The 15,833-nt window shown below is 46.5% G+C and overlaps 3 protein-coding genes across 5 annotated transcripts; 1 reads left to right on the forward strand and 2 right to left on the reverse strand.

Annotated features, from left to right (window-relative positions):
- Positions 1-866: 866 nt before the first annotated feature.
- Positions 867-3,010, reverse strand: LOC122625056 (DM7 family protein GG17593). The gene is made up of 2 exons (XM_043804911.1): positions 2,830-3,010; positions 867-2,639 (listed from the first exon to the last, which is right to left on the reverse strand). The coding sequence occupies exons 1-2, from the start codon at positions 2,852-2,854 to the stop codon at positions 973-975; spliced, it is 1,692 nt and encodes a 563-aa protein (XP_043660846.1). The 5' UTR covers positions 2,855-3,010; the 3' UTR covers positions 867-972.
- A 77-nt stretch (positions 3,011-3,087) lies between these two features.
- LOC122625058 lies at positions 3,088-3,729 on the forward strand. The gene has a single exon (XM_043804913.1). The coding sequence runs from the start codon at positions 3,164-3,166 to the stop codon at positions 3,695-3,697; it is 534 nt and encodes a 177-aa protein (XP_043660848.1). The 5' UTR covers positions 3,088-3,163; the 3' UTR covers positions 3,698-3,729.
- Positions 3,730-3,813: 84 nt separating this feature from the next.
- Positions 3,814-15,431, reverse strand: LOC122625053 (neuropathy target esterase sws). Of its 3 annotated transcripts, none has more exons than XM_043804906.1 (11): positions 14,583-15,431; positions 11,313-12,044; positions 10,315-11,249; positions 9,676-10,247; positions 8,829-9,247; positions 8,456-8,731; positions 8,216-8,402; positions 5,987-6,103; positions 5,197-5,408; positions 4,787-5,131; positions 3,814-4,724 (listed from the first exon to the last, which is right to left on the reverse strand). In XM_043804906.1, exons 1-11 carry the CDS (start codon positions 14,682-14,684, stop codon positions 4,377-4,379), a joined length of 4,245 nt encoding a protein of 1,414 aa, XP_043660841.1. In that variant the 5' UTR covers positions 14,685-15,431; the 3' UTR covers positions 3,814-4,376. The 3 variants fall into 3 exon arrangements, with proteins under 3 accessions (XP_043660841.1, XP_043660840.1, XP_043660842.1); XM_043804905.1 differs by lacking the exon at positions 5,987-6,103 and adding an exon at positions 6,970-7,086 and having other exon boundaries at positions 14,583-15,430; XM_043804907.1 differs by lacking the exons at positions 5,987-6,103; positions 14,583-15,431 and adding exons at positions 6,970-7,086; positions 12,094-12,123.
- Positions 15,432-15,833: the final 402 nt, after the last annotated feature.

Genomic DNA, 15,833 nt, shown 5'->3' on the forward strand with positions numbered 1-15,833 from the left:
AAAAAGATTATATAGTTAATATATATAAATACAATATACACTACAGTTAATGCAACATAAACAAAAAACGAAAACAAAAACAAAAAAAAAACAATAAACGAAAAGCGAATTGTGAAATGCATAGAAACTAGTTTGCATAACCCATTATACATAAATATTATGTAATTAAGAAGCATAAGGAAACAAATGATTGCAAATGATGAAAGAGAAAGAGGGTAATCAATCTGAATTGGAAACGCCGGGATCGGATGTGAATTTGTTATTAGTTTTTACAAATTGTGTGTTATTTAGGCGGCGCTCCAAAGGAAGTTCGATATTGTTTCAGCCCGCAAGTTGGGCACATCCAAATGTTTATTTTGAACGATCAAATTGAGCCACTGCAAAGACTAGCTAATATTTCAATATCTAGAAGTATATACATATGTAATAGGTTTTTCAAGCAAACTCAAAAATGTTGAAGTAATATCATCTTCAAAACAAAAACCTGGTTGCCTAGTAATTGGTATAAATTTCCAACGAGTTATAGAAGAATTGCATGTGAGTTTCACAAAAAAGACATGGAAAACTGCTACGAACTGTAAATACACTGAAAACGAAGCTGCATCTTGTATAATTAAATATTAATATATCACATTTTATCCTTTTTTTTTACTAGTTATACAAATCTAGATGTTTTGGTTGGCCTCCTAGACTAACTAAATTCTATTCTGCAAAACATAAAAACATTGAAACACGATTTAAGAGATTAAATGGCACAGCACAGCATTACACAACACACACTCGATACACACAGTACACACAACACACACACACACACACAGCCCCTAGTACGCAAGTACACCCAAAAAAGAAAATGTAAACGTGCATTCTGAGTGACAAACCGAAAACCCTGAATAAAATTAAAAAATCATTACAAAATGTACATATATGTTGAAATTGAGATATACACATTTTGATAGTGCCTCTGTGCCTCTAGTGCAGCATGCCGCATCCGGAGCACATGCGAATCGGCTGGCGCAAAGCCAGCATGCGATTGCGATCCATGCGATAGATGTGATCCTGCATCAGCTGGTCGGTGTGGCTGCGGATCTCGCTGCGATCCTCGAGCACCTGGCGCAGCTGATCCAAGGCGCGTGCACCATCGACTCCGGGCAGTGCCTCCTCCTTGGCCACCAGACTCATCTCGGCGGTGCCCATATCGGCCATGGCCTCGGAAATCAGATCAATGTCGCTATCAACATTGAAGCACGAGAGGTATTTCTTCTTGTCCTCGTCCTCGTCCTCGTCTTCGCCTCTATCCTCCACTTCCGATTCTACTTGGATGGGATCTAACTCATCCTCTTCTTGAGTGTCAGTAGTTTCGATGACCTTCACGATGCATCCCTTTTCAGTGGCCTCCTCGTAGCTCTCCAAGCAGTAAGCACCCCTCGGGGGCGTCGGCTGTTCCGTTTCCATTACCACGAAGCCCTGGGTAACGAGAAAGTAGGGCGTCTTAGGCTCGACAGCTTCAAGCGATGCCTCTTCCAGGGACTCAGCGCCTTGGCAAACATTCCTTTCGCACTCCAGCTGGATTTCCTTCAGCATATTGACGGCCCCCGCCTTGCCGCGGCTGTACTTGCCCACGAACAGCGGTGGTGTGATGGAACTGGTGTGCTGCGGCTGTGGAGTGCCGAATCGACCTATGTAGTTGACGAACCACAGCTCCGAAAGACTGCCCGGCTTGAAGACGCAGCCGGCTTCGAATCCCCGGGGCAAGAAACGCTTGGGCAGAAAGATGGGGCGATTGACGCCCTCACAGATGGGGAAGACATCGCTGGGCAGCTGGAACTTGGGGAACTCCTCATCGCCCATGGTGGCGAGTGCCACGGAGGGAACGTGCGGATGGTTTACAGTGGACAGCATGGCCACCGTTAGGTTGCGCTGGTGCGGCATGAGCATCAGGACATTGGACAGATCCGGGGTGTATATGTTGTACTGCACCGGGTCATGGTGATATGGATAAGGCGACGGTGGACTCGGCGGAGCCGGAATGTTGTAGACCATCGACAAGGTGAAGTCAGGGCGAAGCATTAACTCCAGGGGGTGTTCCTTTGGGAAAAGGGTATTGTAGGGATGCATCCCATAGACCACTGCGTCCTGGCTGGCCGGGAACTCGCCCACGTTGTCCAGGAAACTCTCGACCTCCGAAGGCAGCTTGACATACAGGCTGCGCAGACCGATGAACAGCGGCGGCGTTGGACCCTTGTGATCCTTGGGAACCGAGGACATCAGGTCGATGGGATAGGAACGCCGTGGAAGGACACCTGGGCCAAAAACCCCTCCGGCTTCAAAGCCCATGGGCAACATCACCGTGGGCAAGAAGACGATCTTGTCCAGCGGAGCCGCGCCCGGGAACAGGGAAGCCGGCACCTCGAAGCAGGGCGTCTGGAAGCCCTCGAAGTATTCGGCTGCCTGCTTGTCGTGCTTATGGACATCGAGATAGAGCCGGGCCACCACAATGCGGTTGGGGCTCTGGTAGAACATCTTCGGCATGACCAGGTTGAACAGATAGGGCAAGTACGAGGTCTTCTTCAAGTCCACCACCTGGGTCTCATCGCGATGCACCGCCTGCATTTGCAGCATTGCAGTCACCGGCTTTGCTGCAATGTCAGTTGTCAGTTTTAATTCTTTTGTATTCACAGATTATTAATAAATTTTCCCATTTGACAGTTGAGGTTGTCAAACAATGAGAAAATATTTAAGCCATCCAGTTTAAGAAAACCACAATGGTAGATGGTCTACGATGAATCCTTAGAGGATTCTGTGGACCAGAATGTTTTGTGTGCTTACCTCTGTTGTTTACGCGTCTGTTCATTTTGATTTGATTTGACGAACGGCAATGCAAAGTGTTAGCAGTTGGATAACAAAGTATACAAAACCGAATAGTTTTCAGTAGAAATATAATTTGGAAGCCAACCGGTGAGCAGTTTTCAGGTCTGTGAATGTGAAAATTCCCTTGAATACTGAGGATTCGTCTCCGTCGCCCGGCGAAGTCAACTTGACAGTTGAAACAGCACCAACAAAGGCCAACTGGGATCCCTGATTTACGGCTATACAAATTCCAGAATTGTCACCTTTTCGGTTAGTAGAAAATATCATTGAAATTTGTGAAAATTAAAAACAAATGGACGTTGCAACACCTTGCCGATTGCAGCAGGCGCATCAGCGGCAACGGAAGGAGTGGGACAGGATCGGTAGGCGCCTCAAGCTGCTGACGGGCAAGAGGTCCAGCGACCTGCTCCTCCACGATCCGCTCCTGCAGCCACCGTTCGCCGCCCATCCACGCCAGCGGATGAGCGGTTGTCAGCAGCTGCCGATGCCGATGGTCAGGAAGCAGTCCACGCAGATCAGGCGGAATCATCCAAATAGATCGGCTAAATGCCCAGCACCCAATGATCCCTTGGAACTGCTTGTCGTGGGTCAACAGCTGCAAATGCATCGTCCACCGGGTCGACGACATGTGCAGCTCCAGGATCCTGCCTCGTCGTCTCAGCCCCGCCAGCAAATCGAGGAGTACGTCTACTTCTATCCGGTCCACTACTATGAGATGGACCACTGGCCTCCACACGCCAAGCAGGAGCCGAGCCTTGTGGTGGATGCACGTTTTATGGCCGAGCTACTGGATGAGCTGCTCCTGAATGCAGGCAACCCTATTTGACTTGTGCTCCGTTCAAATATAAAAGATTCAAAAATTTGAACTTTACAATGGTTTTTTTATATCATACCTTTCCTAAAAATTTGGTATTATAGATTATCTGTACATAAAAAACGCCCTTTTGTTTGTACTTTCCATTTTTAAATTTATTAGTTTGCATTTACAAAAAAAATCCGACCATTAAACAAACGATTTGTTACCTAAAATAATAGAGAGACTACACAAGTGTGCGGCAAATTGGGAGCTGGATTTTGCATTTGAGGGTTCATTGCAAAGGAGTCTCAGTTTCGTGGCTACAATATCGGTTGCTTCAGTAAAAATATATAACTATATGTATATACAAAGTTTGTGGACTCATTGTGCCTCCATTACAATGTGTGTGTGGTTGGGTAAATGAGGATTGGATGCAGGATTGGGTTAATCGTTTCATACGCTAAGCTAAGCCTAAGTCTTGGTTGCTATAAAACCTATAGGTTAACAATTTTCCTTGTCATTGCTATTTAATTTGTTTCGTTGGAGATTGGATGATTGAGTAGTTGCGGTTGGTTTCTTGGTGAAGTGGGGCCCTAGTGCCGTTGGGCGTGTGGCAAGCGAAAGGCACCTCGTCCTCGTCCTCGTCCTCGGCTTGTTAATGCTTCTTGTTGAGTGGGATAACCACGCTTCGATTGGTTTGTCTATATAGCTAGTTTTTGGTTTCGTTATACGTGCTACTCCTGTTCTCCTTGTCCTCATCCTTATCCGCCAGCTGCTCTGCCCCAACGCCCTGATCCACTTGCTGCTGGTGTTGCTGCTCCTGGTCGCTCGTTGCGTGTGTGGCTTCAGTAGTCTCAACCTTGTGCTTCACACTCCAATGCCAATTAGCCTCTTCCTTGCCGCGCACGCTCGCCCTGCTGCTCGTCGGCGGCGTCGACTGCGTGGACTTGTCCGTCTTGCGCTCCAGCTTCAGGTCGAGCTCCACGTCCGAGTCCATTTCGGTCTCGGAGAAGGATAACGAGTTGCCAGCGCGCGGCACCTGAATGCGTCGTCGATCCTGGGAGAAAGAAGTAGTTTAGTAAAAGTATAGATAGATAGATATTTATATATTCCACATACCGTATTCAGCGTGGTCGGCTCCGAGATGTAGCCATCACAGTCTTCGTCCTCGCTGAAGAGTTCCGCCGTATTCACGGCGTAGGTCTCCGGCAGACGGCACACGATCTGCGCCAGATCGATGAACGTGTACTCGTTGAGTGAGGCGTGGTTAACACGCTTGGGGGGCTCCTTGTTGAACCACTGATTGAAGCGGCCCAACCGACCCGCCTTGGCCATGTTCTCAAAGTAGTTCTTGCCAAACACATAGCCCACGTCGCGAATCTCGTCGAAGCTGCCGAAGGCTAGTGTCTTGTACTTATCGATCGGCGGCCGAATATACTCGCAGTAGTCGGAGTTCTTGACCTCCTATAAAATATGGTATATTAAGTAAAACTCGAAACCCTCAGTTGGATTTCAGGGGAATTTCGTACCTCCAGTTGGCGCACACAGGACACATAGGCCAGTCGGGATTGGATGTCCGGCAGGTCGGGCACCTTCACTGGCGACGTGAAGGGATTCCATTTCTTGTAGAGCAGCCACCAGCCGCTCAGGTCGTCGCCGTAGTTGGTTAGGTCAGTGTCATCCTGGGATCCCACATCGATGGCGATTATGTGAGCAGCACCCAAGTTGTGCATCACATCGGCTAGATGGTGACCAATGAATTGAAGTGGCCAGCATGCATGTGGTTTTTTAGGTGATCGATGTGGAGGATGTCGTGGATGCAATACAGATTTTCAGTTAGTCGTGGTTATTGGTCTTGCGATATTGAAAAATTCATTTGACAAAGTGCGTTTACAATTCGAATGTTTCTTAAAAGTGTATACGTATTCGATTTGAATATTTTTCAGTTGAAAAGAAATTTCAAAAGTGATTAAATTTACATTAAATAAATATTATTCCAATTGTAAACGCATTTGAAAAGTCTTATCCTCCAGCATCTCAGTCCTATTGCCAAGTTAATCAATTTTTATATCCATGTATTTCGTAAATGGGTAATTTCGCGAATTCTTCAGCATTCATTTGGAAGTGGAATGTGTGGCAAATTTGGTTGAAACTGGATGGGGCCTTGGAAGACTGACTGAGAATGCTGGGAGGCAGGCAACTCTGGGAATTCAATTTCCAATACTGGAGCGGACGCAGGGGCGGCGCAGAGCGTTGGAACAGGATCGTGAATCGTGGAACGCCAATGTGGATGGTGGTTCTTTATCTTCTTCTTTTTACCTGGCACGTTGTTCGTGTAGCAGCCATCAAGCAGCAGGTGGCCGTCGCGGTAATCACAAAATGGTGGGAAGACGCCGGCAATCGACATGCTGGCGCGGCAGTACCGCCACAGGTGGCCTGTTTTTTGTTTTTTTTTTACCACAGGTGGGACATAGCAACAACAACAGCACAATATTGTGGATCGTATTGTTTGTGGATGACACGGACACGTGAGATTGGATTGGTTTATTTCATTGTTTTGCGTGTGTGATAGAGACAGGTCGTGTTTCAAAGATAAAGAGAGAGAGAGAAATAGACACACTTTTATCCACGAAATAATGGTTTATTTCAGTGCTATAGCTACATATGAAATTGGGTTTACTTATACGCATACAACAACAAAATGGTCTAAGGAAACAATTGGGAAATAAACAAACTAAAAAGCAACTCAAAAAATACCACCAAAAAACTAAAATATGTAGGTAGAGGAAAAACCAAAGAAACTTTGTGCACTCAATCATAGGTGTGATTTGTGTGTGTGATGCGTTATATATATGTGTGTGTGTGTTCGTTGTGTGTAGGTGGGTGGGAATGAGACAGATGGTGCAAACGAATGCGGTTTACCGTTAGAAATGCAGGACACGCAAACGATCGACAGGCAGCACTGGCGTTGCCAGCACGAAAAAACTCTCAAACTTTCAACTTCTAGAAGAACAAGAACAACAAATGTAACAGCATCTCAGGGACTTTTGGGAAAGAGGGTACAGAAACGGAGCGGAGCAAAACGAAAGGAATGGAACGTGAGGAACGCAGGCAAGCATGATCGAACAAGTGGAATTTCCAACACTCTGCGCGCTCTGTGTGCCGAAAAACCCAGCTCTAGATTGGAAATTGAATGTGAGAATTTCTTTTTTTTTTTTTGGATTAACGCTCGGGGTTAAATATTTCGTTTTTTGTTTTTGTTAATTCTATTTGCTAGTTGCTAAGTGCTAATTGCTAATTACCTGGCAGATTATTCACATAGCCGCCATCCAGCAAGAGGTGCCCATCTTTAGGATCGCATAACGGCGGCATGTAGCCACTGAGCGACATGGAGGAGCGTACGTAACGCCACAGAGATCCTGGTATTTTAGATCAACGACAGACACATGCCAGCAATGATAAGTCGGTGGGTGTGTGTGTGTGTGTTACATTTTCAGGTGTTTTGTGTGTGTTTGTTTTTTTTCGGGGGAAGGAGAAGAGAAAAATAAGAAAGATTGAGTGAAAGTTGCTTTGAGATCTTTGTTTTTTTTTTTTTCTTTTGATCGAGGATAGAGGGAATATGGAAATGGAATGGAGAATATTGGAATGAGGAGCACCAAAGGATTATTGGGTTTTAATGGGCGCAGCGATGCGGGGCGTGGGTTATTTAAAGGGTTGAAATGGGGAGCAACGAGTTTAGCCTCTAGCAAAAAGCACAAGAGCCAATTTCGATTTTTGGCACAAGCTTTCCAAACAACAACAACAGCGACAACAATGAGATTTTAATTTGATTTGTTAGGTTTCAAGTTCAAACAAAACGGCACATTCGATTTGGCAGCATAACGCCGATAGCTAGTCGATTCCACAGCAGAAAAGAACATTTAGAAAGGTGAAAATGCCTCTACAAAATTGCGCGTCATGGAATGTCTCTGTGTGTGTGTGTGGGTGTGTGTGTGCGTGCGCGTTTGCGTGAGTGTGTGGGTGCGTGCCTGTGTGGGCGTCTCATTGTCTGGGAATTCATTTTTGGGTACACTCAGTTCTAAGGCTACCAAAGGATCAAAAGGATCAGGAACCACAAAACGATACAATAGCAAATCAAAGGGGGGCATAATAAACTAAGAGAGCATTAAAAAGGGGAATAGCCAAAGAAAAGATTAGCGCTGAAAGCAAATCAAAACAGGGAGCATATACAATTTATAGGACAATGTATAAAAGCAGTTCAATGGTTCAATGGTTCTTTTTCAACTATTTAAGTAACAAATTTCAATTTTGACATAATTTCTTTACAAAGATAAACTAGTTCAACATTATTAAATTCAAATTGTAAGGTATTCAGAGCCAAATGTAAGTTTTCAATTAAGAGAATTTAAAGATCCCATTAGCCGAAAAACACACACACTAAAAGAAAACAATAGAAAGCGACAGATAATGACAGAGAGAGAGAGAGCACATACAAAGCGAGGGAGACAGAGAGAAAGAGAAGGCAAACTGGGAGCGCAATTGACTCACCATTGGTGTGAATGCGATGGCAACTGGCGGTGATGTCGGTGGTGAGGGTGAAGTAGGGTATCCACAGGTCCTCGATGCTCACGTCCCCGAAAGTGTCGTGGATCGTCTTGTTGAACTCCCGTCCGGAGAACATCGATGTGATCGGGTAGGTGAGGTCAAGTAGTTGTAGGAACCATTTCGTCATTTTCTAAAGTGATTATAAAGTAATTAATGGGCCAGAAATGAAAATAGGAAACAAACCTTTGACCACTCGCGCGCCTTCTGCGTAACCGTGGTGATGTTACGCTCCGAGCACCAGAGAGCACCCATCAGGGCACCGATGCTGACGCCGCCCACCATGTCCACCGGTATGCCCGCCTCCTGGATGGCCTTCAGCATCCCAATGTGGGCAGCTCCGCGCGCTCCTCCGCCGCCCAGCACCAGGCCAATCGAGTTGCCCGTAAGCCAGCGGGCCAAACGCGAGAAGTCGGAATGCATGTTTGGCTCGGACAGCAGCACGCGACTGTAGAGATCATTCTGCAGGGTAAGAGATCCATTGATTAGACTTCTAATTCAATCTATGTATGTATGTCTATCATGGAAAAACTAGGGAGCTCTTTTCCAGCTAACTTACAATGCGGTATTGACTTTTGCGCGTGAAGATCCGCTTGACGCAGAGCACATGGTGGTGCTTGGTCACCCAGGGTCGGGCATTCAGCCAACTGAGCGTGTTGGCCGGCTTGGCATTGGTGGCCTCCGGATATAGCAGGACGAGCTCCTTCTGCGTACGCATCGCCAGTCGGTCAATCTCGCGCTCGAACTTCCCGACCAGGTGTGAGCGATCGCCGAGGCCCACGATGAGGATAACGTCGGCCTGCCGCATGCAGCGCTGTGTCCAGGCGCTCAGCGAACTGTCACACTGATAGAGGGTGATGATGTTGCGGTCCTCCTGCTGCGCCAGCCACGAGGTTAGGCGGTACTCGTTGGCTGCCTCGAAGATGTTTGGACCCAGCTGCTTGCGCACCACATCGGAGGTCAAACGGAGCACGGGTCCTATGCGAGAAACAAAAGAGGAGCGTTAGCATTGGCGGGTATATCCGTGTAGCAGTGCAGCAATGTGAAACGTTACCGGACTTATCCATCGTGTTCTGAATAAATCTTAGCGGAAAAGAAGTGTAAAAGATTCTATATGCTGAAATCTCGCTATGTCTTGGACTTTGTACTCTTATACCTTTTCCCATTCCCATAAATTTACTCTAAGATTATTAGATTCCACCAGTAAACGTACGAATTAATGGCAATGAACTCGAAGTTATTAAGTAACCAATAGGAAATGGAGAAATTAACTAACCAACTTTATAGTCAAACCTTGCATTAGCTACAGGCACATATCCCTCGTTCTCAAAATCAATTGCAAATAATCAAATGTAAACAGTAAGAATTGTCCCACAGATGGAAGCGCCCACTAGCTTTATACGAACCTATGGCACAGAGCGAGTGGTAGAGCTCGTAGGTGAAGGGCGTCAGCGGCACCTCGTCGGTGATGGGCACCAGGGCCACCGTGGAGTACTTGTGCGTGACGGGATTGGCCTCGACGGGCGCGCCCGGCGCCCCGCTGCCCGAGCGCGTCTGCATCGAGCCGAGGAAGCGGTGGCTAAGGAAGCTAATCAGCTTGGTAACCACGATGGGGTAGCGCAGCTTGATGGCATTGAACAGGCCCTCGGGCAGCTTGGCCAGCTCCGAGTCGCGCACAGCCATCACCGTCGTGGTGCGCGACGTTTCCGTGATCATTTCGACGATGCCCACAAGATCACCCTTGCCGTATTCGCCGACAATCTCCTTTTTGCCACCGGGATGCGTGATCACCGAACGCATTCGGCCGCTGAGCACAATGTATGTGCTGTCGCTGCTCTCGTCCTGCCGATAGACAGCTCTGCCCGACTCCAGAAAGATCCAGTCCAAGGCGTAGTCACACTGCCGCACCAGAGGCGATAGGCGGCGTACTACTCCGTTGCCCAGATCCAAAACAATGCGCGGTCGTTGTCGCATGATCCTGTCAAGAACACGAAACAACCATAGATATTTCGGTTTTAATTAACTTGTAACTTGTCCAAACTCACTGGTAAATGGCTGCCCGTCGGATGAAGGCTATCCTGCTGTTGCTCCTCGATCGTATGGTATAGGCACTGGCCTCTCCCGTGAGCATGGCCAGTCCGCCAACGATTTCGCCAGGATGCACAAAGTGGATGAGCATGTCGTTCTTGTCCTGTTTGGCCCGCGTGGCATCCTGATTGCTCTGGTAAACGGCCAACGTGCCCGTCATCACAAACCAAACGCAGACATCGTCCGCATTGCCCTCGGTTATCAGGGTGACATTCGGCTCCAGTTCCCGCAGCTCTACGAAGGGCTCAATGATGTGGGCATCCTCCTCGGACAGACCCAACTCTTTGCGCAGGCTGTCCACCGCCGAGGATTGCACCAGTCGCATGTCTATCGAGGTTGTCACGCCGGGTGCCTGCGGACAGGTGTGCGAACCATCGGGCGTCATCTGAGTTATGGAACTGCGACGCGTGGACAAGTTGCCCACGGACTGCTGCTGCTGGTGGAATAGATCTGCATTCGGTGCGTCGCCATGCACCTCGGTGAACAGATTGCTAGTGCCGTGCACACTGCCATCCGGATTTGGATTCGGATCGGACAGCGTGTGCTCCTCGCGCGAGTGTCGCGATGGCGATGGTGGTGGCCGGGTCACGGTCACCGAGACACCCGATCCCGTTCCCGTTCCCGAAGCAGCGGACTGCATCAGATTCAGCTGGTTGATCACCATGGGCGGGCCATTGGCCGTCGCCTGGCGTGAGGACTGCGAGGTCTGCGAGTTGATCGGTCCACTCATTGTGGACACGCTCTTGTAGCGCATGTGATTCTGCACCAGTTCGGCATTCAGACCGAGGTAGTTGCGCAGTGCGGTGAACAGGACGCGCTGTAGCCGGATCATAATCACCTGGATGACGCGAATCATCACGTCCGGATTGTCCTGGAACACCTCTTCGAAGGCCTGCAAGTAAAACAAGTTAGTGGGTGTTCCCGGAACATCTATATTCTAGTTATAGAATAGCACCTGCATGGGCAGCCGAATGACCACCGATTTCTCAATGGCCTTGGCGGTGACCGTCTTGTAGTAGCTGGGATTCCCCGACAGGACATCTATGAAGCTGAGCAGCGACGTCACCGACTCGCCCTTCCTGACCGTCTTCAACGATAGCGTGCTGCCATCGGCATTGGAGATGTACACATTGATCATGCCCGACTGCACGATATAGACGCTGTCGTCCGGATCGGTTATCTTGAACAGATAGTCGCCGGCCATCAGCTCCAGCAGTTGGGTGTGCTTGCAGAGCCGCAGAAAGACGGGCTTCTCGAAGTGCCCAAAGATGCGAATGCTCTGGAGCATATAGAGCGCATCGGGCGGCACTCTGTCGCTGCCCTCGATTGTCTCCTCCAGATACTCGGCTGGCGGCTCCACGGTGCGCATCTCCAGCGGCATATTGTCCCGCCGCAGCTGGAGTATCCTCCTCGCGAATCTCATCACGGCCCGCCGCTTGTAGCCCTTACCGCTGCTGTACATCTGGCCGCTCACGTTCTTCATCTTGCGCAGCATGCGCCGGCCATAGAAGAGCATCTTGTCCCGCTTCCGGAAGCGCAGGCCACGCAGATCGCCGGACGAATTGGTTACGGCGCTGATGGAGCGGGCAATCTCGTCGCGCAGCCGCAAACGCGCCAGTCGCTTGAAGTACATAAACCAGGCGAGGAAGAGCACGCCCATCATGCCCAGGGCGCAGTACATGTACATCTGCAAGGAAAATTGAATAAAGATTAAGCTGAATTAGTGGGCTGCTCACTTTAAAGGCTCTCATTTGGCTGGCAGTCGCATTCAATCAGTTAGAACTCAATGCTAAAGTCACATTCAGTTAGGACTCAATGCCAAAGTCACAATGACAACTGACACACTTCCGGTTGACTTCAAATGCAATGGCATATCGAACTGGTTCCGAACTTGACGTATTATAGCCCTCAAAAAGCTTATGTAACATCTAGGGATTATGTTCAAGTTCTTTTTTGACAATCTTCGAAGCTGATGAAGGTGACTATCCTGAAGCTTTTGATTCTATATGGTTGTCTGTGCTTCCCTGATTAATTCCTATATCCAACATGCTAGCAAAACTGGTTGTCACTGCAAGATTGATAACGTTACTTGATAACGTTTCCCAATTATGTAAAACAAGGATTTAATTAGTGGCGCATGCCTTGCAACGCGATTTCCTCAGCTGCAGAACTTGAAACAAAAGGATAAATGTTTGAGGCACGACTCTTTGATGTCGTGTCCACTATAATTTTCATTTGCACGTTTGTTTTCCACGTCGCCCACATATTTTGGATGAATTATTCAGCACGAAGACACTTGGAATTTCCCAAACGCAAGTGTCACGCCCGTGTAATCAAGTGCATCAGCTGTGTTCTGTTGTTAGTTTCCCTAAATTTTGTTTTGTTTTTTGCTGCCGCTATGTGCAATTGTTATTGCTATTGCACTCAGCACTTTGACTTTGAAACGACGACGCAACGGCGCTGCACATGTTTTGTTGTTATTGCCAGCGATTCTCAGTGAGTGGTTGTTGTTCTGGTTTTTGTTGTGACTGTAGTTTCTCTGGCGATTTGTTGTTGTTGCTGCTCCCCATTTGTTATTGTCTGCAGTTTCCGCATTTGATACTACACAGCGCAAAAAGGTTGCCCTATCTATGTACAGATCGTACTTTTCCATTTCGCGAATTATAAGTCAGCATGACGGAGTTTTGATTTGCTTCGATAGAAATAAACAAAGAAGTTGTATATTTATAACTGCCTTTTTATTTTTCTCTTTTATGAGTTGCGCATTTTCTCTCTGTGCACCTACTGTTAGTCTTTTATTGCCCCAGCTATTATTGTTTGTTTACAGTTTATTTTTACAACAGGTTTGCCAATTGTACAAGAAAATATGCCATAAATTCCAATTGACTCAGTCGGTCTAATTGGAAGCCGAAGCTGCGCCACACACGCACTTATCCAATTGGATTTGCTTTGATCTAATCTGACAACACACACACACACACACACACACACGCATAGCAACACACGATAACGATAAAATTCGCGCAGTCACAAGGCGGCTAAATTGATTTGGCCCCAAGGGGTTAATTGAATTATTGAAAACTGATTTCGTACGCACCCCCCCGCCCACGATTGCACGTGCTTCTGATTAGCAATCGGTTATAGTTATCAGCACTAGTGGTTTAGTTTTTTATTTTTTCCTTTTTTTTTGCTTCGGGGTCGCCTGGCTGTCATTATCAATAGTATTGGCCGTGTGGTGTTATCATGTGGCTACTGTAGTCAGTGGTTTGTGTTTTTCTTTCGTTTTGTTTTATGTAAGGCCACAAAACAATTTCGATTTGAAATGGTGACAAATGAAAACACGGAAGTTTCCCCTTTCTTTTCCGGTCATTCTCTTTTCTTATCATTCAGCTGATTAGAGTCCTACAATCCACATTTGCCTTTCTCGTTCTAATCCTTAGCTGCTGACTAAACCCCAGTCAGCTGATGGAGACTACTAGAACTAAGTTATGGAGAATTGGCCTGAAATAGTTGAATTTCGCGACTATTTTGATTCTTCTACCTATATGTTCATTTAAGTACTTAACCTATGATGTCTAGCCGACATTCATTTGGCGAGCTAAAATGTTGTAATAATTTTGATTTAAAAATTTCCATACAGATAATGGTTTACACATAAAAAACACGACAGACACAATACAGTGGAATTTTCTAACAGGTGTTTGCTCTTAATACTCAAGTGGGTTTTCTCGAATTAAGTTTGAAGTTTGTTTACTTTACTTTAACTACCTAGGTCTGCTTTATCGCTCATTCAGTGATTTTTATCAGGGGCCCTAATCTAAATGGATGTTGTAATGAAAAAGAAACCGTATTCTTAATAAAAATTTCGAATTATATAAAGAAATGTGACGTGAGTTCGAAAATACTTAGTAATCTTATATTGTATCTAGCTTGGACATGAACCTAACACAGCTGTTATCCTGCACAAGTAAGATCCACATGCTGCTCTCTTTCCGCTCTCGCTCTCTCTCCCGCGCTTTAAGCACGGACACAAGCCCCGAACAGCTGTAGTCCTGCACCCCCTCTCTTCATATGTTATGAAGCTTTCCAGCTGCCATTCTAATCCTTCGCGTCCTCTCGCTCTCGCACACATTGTCTTCAAACTGACTCACTCACACTTCAAACGGCAAACCAAAACCGGAGCCAAAGCAAACAAAAAGACAAAGAAAGGGTGAAGTGCACTTACCGTTGCAGTGATCTGCTTGGAAACATATTGACACCACGCGTCCGAGAAGATTGTGTTGTAGCTACCGCTGGCGCTGGCGCGCAGCATTTCCAGGACATCCATTGCGCTCACTTACGCGGCCAGTTTTCCAATGACTCCCCTCCGCTTTCCTTTCTCCAACAAAACTATTCGATTTGTTGTTTAGTTGACCGTTGGTTTTGTTGTTCTGCCTATTTTGGCTTATGTATGTTCCGTTTATTTGGTAAATACGCAAGGGTGAAGAAGGGGGGGCGGGGTACAGGGTGGGTGGGGGCAAAGCAAAATCACAGCCCTTTGTTGTTGCCTCCGTCGCGTACTCTCTCCCTCGCTCTCTCACTTCGAACGTAGTTTTTCCCTAATATGTCGCGCTCTGTCGCACTCACATTTAAAGACACCCCCGCCCCACGTTTGTCTTGCTTTTTGTGCAATAATTGTTATAATGCACGCACCACACCGCACAAACAAACTCACACACAGCACGCACAGCAGAGAGAGCACAGCTTCTTTTGATTTAGATTTATTCTCGTGTTGTTTTTGCTGTTACGAGAATCACCAGAACCAAAGCAATAGTTGTTTTTATTGGTGGTTTCGTGCGGAAATCTTTCGTTTTCGTTATATATATTGTTGTTGTTGCTCTTTCTCTGTTTTATTCTATCTCTATCTCTCTTTCTCTCTTGTTACAGGCGGAGGCGGGGGGTGGTTTGCCGTTTAGATGGGGGGCGTGGCAACGTGTAACAAAAACTTTCTTAATTTACTGAGCCGAAATAAACGCGCATTTTGCTATGTAACTACAAACTAATAAACTGAAATGCACTCTAGAATTTTTGTTATTGGTATCGATTCGCTTTGTTACTGGATTGAAAAACATCGATATGCCGGAAATCGATTGTTACCAGCTGAGTCGAGCAGACTGCCAGTGTGACCATATGACGACGGCTTTAGAACGGTTATTTCAAAATTATATGTTAAGTTCGAAAGTAATTTAATCATTTATGTTGCAAAAGAAATCGTAGGACGTGTATTAAAGAAAAAATCGCCTAGCATAGCTATGTATATTTTTAAATTACTCATAAGCTGTGAGTAATGCTGTGAACAGCATTGCACCTATTTAGACAAATGCACTTAAATATATAAGTTCTAGAAAAGTAATCCGGTTTCATCTGAAACAATTATGAGTGTCAGGTTCCTGTTCATTTGACTTTTATTTAATTTTTTTTATCAAAATAACAGTTT

Source organism: Drosophila teissieri, chromosome X, assembly GCF_016746235.2.
Source record: "Drosophila teissieri strain GT53w chromosome X, Prin_Dtei_1.1, whole genome shotgun sequence".
Lineage (NCBI taxonomy): Eukaryota > Metazoa > Arthropoda > Insecta > Diptera > Drosophilidae > Drosophila > Drosophila teissieri.

Excerpts from the sequence above, each read along its gene's own strand:
- LOC122625056 (XM_043804911.1), bottom strand. The coding sequence starts at position 2,854 with ATGAACAGACGCGTAAACAACAGAG. Across the intron at positions 2,640-2,829 it reads CAGACGCGTAAACAACAGAG|CAAAGCCGGTGACTGCAATG; the intron begins GTAAGCACACAA and ends CTGACATTGCAG.
- LOC122625058 (XM_043804913.1), top strand. The coding sequence starts at position 3,164 with ATGGACGTTGCAACACCTTGCCGATTGCAGCAGGCGCATCAGCGGCAA.
- LOC122625053 (XM_043804906.1), bottom strand. The coding sequence starts at position 14,684 with ATGGATGTCCTGGAAATGCTGCGCGCCAGCGCCAGCGGTAGCTACAAC. Across the intron at positions 9,248-9,675 it reads CCACTCGCTCTGTGCCATAG|GACCCGTGCTCCGTTTGACC; the intron begins GTTCGTATAAAG and ends TTTCTCGCATAG. Across the intron at positions 5,409-5,986 it reads CTACACGAACAACGTGCCAG|CCGATGTGATGCACAACTTG; the intron begins GTAAAAAGAAGA and ends GTCACCATCTAG.